This window comes from Melanaphis sacchari, unplaced genomic scaffold (genome assembly GCF_002803265.2).
Source record: "Melanaphis sacchari strain LSU unplaced genomic scaffold, SCAv2.0 Contig13_pilon_pilon, whole genome shotgun sequence".
Lineage (NCBI taxonomy): Eukaryota > Metazoa > Arthropoda > Insecta > Hemiptera > Aphididae > Melanaphis > Melanaphis sacchari.
Window position 1 is genome coordinate 688961 of NW_020270588.1, and position 10200 is coordinate 699160.

At 26.7% G+C, this 10200-nt stretch overlaps 1 protein-coding gene across 1 annotated transcript in view; it reads left to right on the top strand.

The window, feature by feature from the left end:
- The window catches only part of LOC112591624 (neural cell adhesion molecule 1-like), a gene marked incomplete at its 3' end in the record, with an annotated part of 131428 nt that extends 124447 nt beyond the window's left edge, over positions 1–6981 (top strand). The window contains 1 exon segment of the mRNA XM_025335493.1: positions 6850–6981. Within this exon segment, the coding sequence (XP_025191278.1) occupies positions 6850–6981 (132 nt within the window).
- Positions 6982–10200: the final 3219 nt, after the last annotated feature.

The following is a 10200-nucleotide window of genomic DNA, read 5'->3' on the forward strand; positions in this document are numbered from 1 at the left end:
AACACATCTAAAGTATTTTATTTCAAACTATGCAATTAAAAATATAGATTGTGATTTAAAATTAATATCTGGAGAACGGATTAACTTACAAACATAAATTAAGGTACAATACGTAAATATAAAGATGATAACCAAAGGCTGTTGATATTAAAAATTAGAAGAATTCCATAATACTCAGTTTTTTCAAAAAAGATATCATACTCTGCCGTTCAAATAAATAACCTGTATATTATTGCTGTATAATATACGTATTAAATAAATATTTTTTCGTACATAATAATATTTGCTAGCACAAACTGAAAATTATTAAAAACGAATTATTGTTGGAAACAATTATTGTACTATATGATTCGCAATTTTAAGCACCCTTATCACCACTTGGATTCTTGTGTCCTATTTGTCCGATTTAATTATACCAACATTTTTAATACGACACTGGGCGGGAACGAACCAGAGCAATATTCGCTTAACATAATCGGATTTGTCCTATAGAATTATATGGCGAATGGTAGCGAAATTTTGGTTTTTCTAACGTTCCTGATTCAGTACACTTGAGAGATAAAACTATGGTGATGGCCGAGCTAAAGTGAACACGGCAGCTAAATTATTTAACGGTGCGACGTTGAGGATAAGATATCTCGAGGGACCAATGTTTCGACCGTCGTCCATCGTACACTATCATAGACGCGTTCAAAATATCGTCAAAGGCATTTGTGTGCAGGTGTGCAGAAATATACTGCCACGTGTCGCACTAAGATTCGTGTCCAGTTAAATTATTTATTATGCAATATATCAGGATAACCGATTGGCAACTGATGAGTGGTGCGTTAGTATACGTAGTATTGAAATTACTTCAGTTTTAACGTTAACGATTTGACATGATAGTGATTTCTAACACAAGACTAATTAAAGAGTAGTGGGTGAGCGCTTATGGTCAAATGGTATAGAATAAAAAAATCGGATAACATATGTGTATCGTTTTGGTCAGATTGGACAGCCCGCCTTGCAACGATATTGACTCAACATGTGCGCTGAATATTTCAAAACTAAAATGGTTAGTGCTCATAAATTAGGTAATACGAGTATTTTTTTAAATTTAAGAGCAATTAAAATTACAAATTTCCATTATGGTTGTTTTCCTATTTTCTAAATGTTTTGTATATTATACTGTATTGTATGGTGTGTAAACATTTTGAACAGTTGATTTCAAAATTACTTGTCAAATGTAATAATACTAGGCTTTTTAAAAAATTAAATAAAATTAAAATAGTCATCTCTTATAATATATTATATTCTCTACAAAACAGTATTGCTCTGATAAAAATATACGTTTAATCGCCATAGTATATTTATCTAATACTTGTTCAAATCAACTATGAAGAGTTAATAGAGTCTTGTATAATAGTCTCAAGATTAAAGCTAGTGGATTAATCAAATTTAATTTAATAATATAATTAATTTATTAATTTATGTAATTAAAATTAAATCAGTGTATTTGATGTAAATGTAAATCAGTCATTATAAGTGTGTATTATATGATTTTTCATTTATCCGGTAATGGAAGACAACAAATGGAATGTATTAAGATATGCTTTAATTACCATAATTGTAAATTACTTCAAGAAACATTGGATTAATTAAAATCATTTTTAAATTTAGTTGAAAAAATTAACTACCATAAACATAAATATTATGCACAAGTACGCTACCGCTACAAAATAATAATATATACAATATAATTAAGATGCGCTGATTGTTTGGTAGTTGTATTTTCTGATAATAAAGTTGTCGTTTGGGCTGTTATATAGTGTATAAATTACAACTATTCCGGTAAGTCTGCGCTATTGTTGCGGAATCGTTTCCGGTTTTCGATTATTATTTTTTATGTATTTTTAAGATATTTTTCCAGACCGTAAAATTCTTGTGTTTAAGACTACGGTGAAAAAAACTCAAAAATTATTGCGTAAAATAGTACAGAACCGCCATATCCACCGGTGTGGCCTGCACGAGACAGCCCTCGTTTTTTTGTAAATTTATAAGCGTCATTTCATTCTGCGCGTAAAGACAATGTTCACCATTAGCCGCTTTTTTTTTTTTTTATATTCTACAGCAAAAATAACGATAATAAATTAACCGTGGGAAATGGGATAAAAGAAAAAAAATCTAAATACTTAATTACATCACATTTACTAGCTATATTCTAGGGATCCTTATGCAGTCGTATTTGCGTAGGAAAAGCGTCTGAATGCTAAATACTACGCCCAAAAATGTCTTAGCCATAAAAAGGAAATGTATAAACGTTAACACTAATTAAAAGAAAGAGAAATCTAGTTTTATTTGCATTTGATGATTTATTATTGTCGCGCATAATCGTTAAATGTCAAATGCAAGACTCTTCTGTTTAACATTATGTTTCTGTAATAAACAAAATAAAGATAGTTAGCGTTTTATTCGAGTTATAGTATAATTTTATTATAGCGTAAAACGCATCATCAATGAACATTAATCGCATAACTTGTTCGATTCCTTTTTAATGATCCACACGTGGTTGATGTTTTGTTTTTCAATATTATTTCGTGGTTAAAAATCGATACGTTCTATTATATTACAAAAGCTTATATTTTAATTTTGTTTTAAATGTTTAAAATTCTTTTTTAAGAATTCCAATTTTCCTTCGGTTAGGTACAATTTACTAGGGTATAATATAGTACTGAATTTGAATGCGAAATGAGAGGGATATCAAGTGGAAGGGTGTATAGAAAACTAAAAAATGAATAAAAATAGCTGAACGCGATGGTGAACAAAATGACGGTATCCATGTCACGATAAAAAAAAGGATCGAAAAACGAATAGTTTTTCGTCTATTCAAATTATATTAAGAATCCATAATTTTATTTAATTTTTATAAAAATCTATTTTGGATGTTAAATCAACCCAAACTATGATCTTTAACAAATAGTTCTTTACTCAAGCACAAGTTTCACATTTCTATACCCTTATGGCTTATTATTGTCAATGACCCTTGTTTAAATCATAAAAGCGACGTCTCACTACCTTTTTTTTTAATAATAATTCAGAAATCTAGACGTGCATGGTACATGTTATGTATAACCATATGCAAAATAAATCAAACTACGATCACTTTCAACCTTTAAAGACGGTTACGGCAGGGTAGTAAAATGGTCAGGGCTTAAACATTTGTCGCTCGTTAGTTATACAGCCGTCTGCGCCAAAAGCATGGTTTAATTAGAAGGCCAAGGTTTCATTATAGTTTTCGTAACTTCCATCGCGGACCAGCGTGTGTAAATATGCTTTTAACGAATTTCCAACCAAGAAACTTTTAAAACTACCGATCAATGAGTGAAGGTCACTAAAAACTTCTTTGTCAAGAAAAGTATTCACAGCAAACTTTTTGCTATCGTGGCAGTATTATATCCTACATAATATGTAGGTATAGCTTTGTGTATTATTTGGCATAGGACAGAATGGGTTACATAAATTTATTTATTTTCTTTTCAAAAGTTCCAAAGCATCCACCGCATAATATGAATACCAGCAAGAAAATCCGTTATTTTATTTATCGTTACATAATTATTTTCACTTTTGATCAAATTCCGCTCTGTAAGGAATAAAAATTCAATTAACCACCAAAATCTAGGTTGAGAAAAAATTATAAACTGAAAAATGTATACCTTCCTATTAGAAACGAGTAGATTCGATTCAACCATACAATGCACACATGAAACCTGTAAAAATACTAAACAAGCACGTGATAAGTTTTTATATAGTCGAAGAGTCACATATTATTTTAAAACTAACATGATGTGTCCCGCAGTGAGTTTTAAAAAACAAATCATAAAAGTATATTTTCAAAGACTATTGAAACAAATTATATCATTATTATTGTAGTGTTCAAAGTTTTCAATTATTAATACTCGGTTATTACCTATTACTGTAGCTGACCGTTAATACGAGTGTCGCCTGTAAACACAAATGAGTCACGAAAATTTATGCACTCGATATAATATTAAAATTAAATAAATTTGCTTTAAAACAACACAACACTTAATTTTACTGTCATCGTCGGTGATTTTGAAGGTAACTCTACCACAAATGCATACTTGTGCGTTATCAATCCGTGAGGATATCCGGTTTGTATTACATACATAACTACGGCGGAACAGCGTTAGCAACAATAATAACAATAGTAATAGTAATAATAATAGTGATGATGATATTATTATATACTTCTATAGATAATAAATTAGAATATAGTAAATACTATACAAGCCACGGTGGTTACGCGAACGCTCGCAAGGAAAATTCGGTGGCCCGAGGACATTATTACTATTATTATTATTATTATCGCGAAAGATGAACGAGAAGAGTATAAATCTCATCGGAGGCGGTGGCGATCATTGTATGGCGAGAGAACGGAGGGATTCAATTTTCTGATAAATAAAATCGTTTTCAATGTTTGTGCGTTTGTGTCCGCGCTACCGGTTTTCTCCTCACCGTTCGATACGCTATACACCGAAGAATACCGCGAGCAGGATGCATACGACGTGAGATAAAAACATTTTTTTCATGTATATATATATATAAATATATATATTGTAAGCTCAGAAGTTGCCTTGTAGTGAATTATTTATCTGTTCTGACCAGTTAATAAAGCCATTACTGGTGTCAAATAACTTACACTATACACACACACACACACACACACACACACACACACACACACATACTCCCGTTTAATCGCACCGTCTCTTTTTCTCTCACTCGAGATACACTTGACGTGTGTGAGGCGCATTATTTCTGGTTTTTATTTTATTGTATTCACAATATTTTCTTACTTAAAAGTAAATAATTGTGTGTTCACGGTTTCGTGAAAATATAACTTTAATTAATATTTATAAAAGACATTATTTTTTGTACACATAAATACGTAATAAAAAAAAAAAAAAAAACGCTTAGTTATTCCCAAATAATGTTTATTATTATATAACTTAAAACTTTCTACTGTACACGACTGTACATATCCTAAATGTGATTCGTCTGTAAAATATTTATATATATATATATATTGTAAGACATTATTGCACTTATATAAATTATATTTAAAGCCTCAAATGGAGGATTATTATGTGTTTTGTTTTTGGTTTTGAAAAACAGAATTATTTTAATTTTAATAGATATATGAGAGATGAGTAAAATCTTATCAAATAATATCTGTTCAATTTATTTAACACACCACCAGACGAGAAAGTCGTAACTTAATAAGACGTTATATATATATTACAGTTAGACTCTTGAGTATAGTACGATAGATATTAATTTTTGGTAAAATAAAGAGTGCCTCAGGTATATTCTGTTTTAATAATAAAAAAACGTAGGGATGTTTTTAGACAAATTGGTAATTTTATCTGTTAAAAAAAAAAGAAGAAATTTGTTTAATTTTGACAAAAGGATTCCTTTATAAGATATTTTAATAAAGTAAATAAAATGTATGTCACACACAATATATTAATTTTGTTTTGTCGAGGTATCATATTCAAAAAAAAAAAAAACAAATTATCGAAGGTACTTGATAATTGTTTTTAAAAACTTTAAATAGTAATTGTTAATTATTGCTATATTTCTCATATTTAATATATGAATAAGTGTAATTATTGTTATATATTTTTTTTTACATGTTTACACTGTCGTTTATGTGTACTAATAAGTAATAATATTATATTACTTATATTTTTATTTTCACTGATCGCATTTATAAAGTTATATGCAACACGTTTAAATAATATCATATGTCGTATCTGGATAGTTCTTAGAAGAGATAAGTTTAATTTGAATCAGTCTCTACTCTCTGCTATGTCGAGATGCTGAAAGTAATGCGATACGAGCAATTGATGATTGATCAGTGAAAATAACTTAACCGGTATCTCAATAATATCCTATTCAGATTTATTCGCTTATTTAGAAAATAAATATACGATATACCACTACGCTTTAAATATTACAAATAAACCCGTGTAATTCCAAAGAGATGACATGAAATTGTATACACCTGAGAACGAACTACTTACAATACTGTTTCCATTATTTGAACTTACCACAATAACGTGAATACACGATGAAAATAAAGTTCTATACATACATACATACATAGACTATCATATATTGGGATTAGACGAATTTATATATTATTTTTTTTCATGTAGAAAATACAGCAGTCTATCAAATTATATTTGAAAACTTCATAAACCGACAAGTTTTTGATACGTGACAATGAATAAAATTACTTAATAATGTATATTAATGAGAGTTGAGTAGAAGTCATAAACTTTTGAAACAACTGAACACGGGGCTAGTCAAATTTGTGTTAACTCTATTTCATGCCAGAAAACGGTTATCCGTCAGTAGCGGGGCGAATATGGTAAACTTTATGCACGTTTATAAATAATCAATACGATTTAAATGAAGGATTGGAATTAGTTGAAGTAAAAATTATAAAATATAATAAATGTATTTTAATATTATACTTGCCAATGTTTATGATATTTACTTCTATTACAGCACATCAAAGATTATTATTTATAACTAGTGTATTATGTCTTAACTTATGTTTTGCAATTACTTATCCTATCATAGAAAATATAAATTTTGCGAAATTCATGTATTTTTTTTTCATTTAATTTTTCCAAAAAATTTTATCACAGGAATTTTTAGTACGATGAATATTTTGACTAGATATCTGATATAATTGATTAACTTGTTGCTATATTTAGTTATTTTAATTTAATATATTATGATTACCTAAAAAATATTGTCATAAATTATTATTTACAGGTTTTGCTTCACCTAAGAGACCAACTCAAAATCCGGAACCAGATTCCTTGCCAACATTCGGTTCTCAAGGAAGAAGATTCAGAGTGGTCACGAATGACACCGTTGTCCTTCCATGTGACGTAATTAACCCGGGTGCGTACAACTTAAGATGTATAATATAATATGTATATATTTTAGCATTTAAAGTGTACTTTTTTTCTTTTTTGAATGATAACTGCCAAATAAAATAAAAAACTGTTTTATTAAATATCGGTCAGACCAGGTGGAATATGTGGGTAATGGTCTTGAATAATCGTGTCTCGAAGACATTTAAAAAGAACGACGGGTGTTTTTAATTTTTAATTTGCTCGGTGGTCTCAAATGTTAAATTTTTGTACATGCACTCTGATTTACATATTTAAGGTTGTTACACCATTATAAAAACGAAAAAAATAGCCGTTTCACCTGCAGAAACAAACTTAGAAATACAATAAATTAAACGGCTTGGGTAAACACGCAAGCTCGAAAAATAGCGAAACATTACCAGCAGGTAGTTCCTATATTTTGAGAGGGTTATAAGAAATGTTATTTTTACACCTTCTCAGCCTTAATATATTATATTAAATAATTATAATTAAAATAGTTATGATCAAATATTTTATACATTAAAAACCGTGATTACAATAATATTGTAATTAATTTGTATGAAGATTAAACGTATCACTGTATACAATACTATTATAATTATAGGTCCATTTATAACTATAATATCATTAGAACACTAAAATAGAAACAAATAAATGCTTCATTCTGATTTCATAATATTTTTTTCATGTGTAAATTCTCTATAAAAAATGTAAAATACTTACAAGTGTTTCTAAATATTGACTTATGAGAAAAAATATGAAGAGTTATTTATGCATTTTTAATCTATATTCCTTTCTTCTTCTCTGTGAAATGTAAACAACTATTTTTCTTTAAACTTAAAATAAGTTGAAACTTTAAATCACAACATAAAACAGCTTGATTTAGCCACATGGTTCACTTAAAGCATCCTTCTATTCTTTATTTCTCTTTTATTTTAAACAATTTATGAATATGACAATAAGGATAAAAATAAATCCTTACTGGAGTATATACTATATAAAATATAACTTCTTCTCTTGAAGTATCATAATTTTTAATTTAATTAATTATCAATGAAATATAAATTTAATAAGTTTATTTCTTGAATTCTTAATTAACTCATTTATATTTTGTCTTAAGAAGTTGATGAGCGTATTTTTTTATGTTCCTATTTTTTTTTTATGCTATTACTTAACAATAATAATACAATAACGTAATCCAGTTAATTTATGGTTTATTATATTTATAAAATAATTAATATATTAGTGTAATCTAAACTAAATATGGCTAAAATAATGCAATGGTCGGAAAATAAACCAAAACTTTTTACTAAGACCTACAATTGAATGTGGTAAACGCAATCGAGTCTATTCGAGGAAAATCTCTATGAATATTTCCATTGAATAATTATTGTAATTTAATGCAAAATAATACATATTTAATGTTAGATTTTGGTTATAACGTGAAATTAAGTAATAATAGTATAGTATAAAGCAGGGCTTAAAACCGTTATCAATAAATTCGGTAATCGACTCCGATATACTATAAAGTAATCTTTAAGTTCATATCAATGATACAGTTACCTAAATTAATATAATATATATTACTAAAGAAATAATGTGTAATAATATATGATAAATATATATTAATATTCAAGTGTAATTATTTCTGCGCCTTAGGTATTGAATTAATCGATGTATGATAAACCAAAATATAGCATAATATAACCTATCGATTAATTGATAACAAAAATAAAATTACAATGAAATATTAAAACATTAATTACTTTAAAAAATATATTTTATTTTATTTTAAAAACTATTTTTGATTTTGATATCCTTAATGATCAGTTTATTAAATTATTAATCGTGAAAAGACGAATAATTCATAAATATTCATAAATATATAATTTAACGTTCATTGTTATACACATAGCATATACATATTGATTAATAGATTAAAAAGTACAATGAATATCTATAATATGAATGAATTTAATTTCACTAAATATAAATACAATAACTAAAACTGATTATTATTACTTTTGGTGTGAATATAATGTTATAATCTGTTACATTGTTGATATTATGATGAATGATGATACAGCTTCTACGTGATAAATTTACATTTATTTTATTTTTTGTAACCAAGTTTATTAAACATTTTTCTCGAAAAAACATAAAATCCTATCTTTTGTACATCTTTAAGTACCAGATATAAACTTTTTCTATGGTTTACTTGTATAAAGAATAGAAACAAATGTGATAAGGAAAAAGTTTGAAATACATCTTGAGTTTTCATGTCAATTTAATTATATAATGATTTAAACCGTTTGCCACAAGATAATTATTCTTCTCACTTATTTCTACTTATCATTTACACTTATTTATTTTCAAGTTAATATTTTATTTCACTATTATTTGTTATATCATTGTTTACTTCATTTCTTATAATATTGAACGATTGTTACAAAAGTTGTTTTTAAACGATAATGACATTGACAAAGTGTTAAAGTAATATTCACTTTTTCTATAATATTGTTAAATGTTAATTTAATTGATAATAGGTTTTGAATTAATCGGTAGAAAAATATCGATGAAAAAATATTGTTAACAGCTAATCATAATCCTTTCAAGTTGAATAGATATTTATTTGCGTATTTTTTTTTTCTTTTTAGAAGTTGTATTTGATTTTTTACGGGAGTGGTTAATTTGTTAATGTTAATTCAGTGTGTAAAATTTAAATGTATTAAAAATAAGCTCCGTAAGTCCATTGGTATTCTAAACGTTCACATAATATTGGAAAAGTTAAGTTAAAATAAAAAAAAACCCATCTTCTTAATGTTTGTTTTTTCATTGATAACACTTTATTTCTTTTTATTTGAAACTTTTTTCGACACTTTTAGTTTAATAATCAATAAAAGATGTTTTACTAATCTCAAAAATAAATGAATAACAAAAACTGTTTTTCATTAAACCAAATCTTACTGTAAAAAAAAAAAAAAAGAATAAACTTCAAATACATTCCTTTTTATTCGTTATTTTTTATTTTATTTTTATTTTTCTTAATTTAAAATGAATACTACATTTATCCAAATTATAAAAAATAACAAATTAAAATGTAACTATTTAGGTATAAATATATAAATTTATTTTCATATTTAATCTGTTATTAAAAATAAAAAAAATATTTTGAAACATTTTTCTGAAATAATTATTTTCAAATAAACACTTATATTATAAAAAT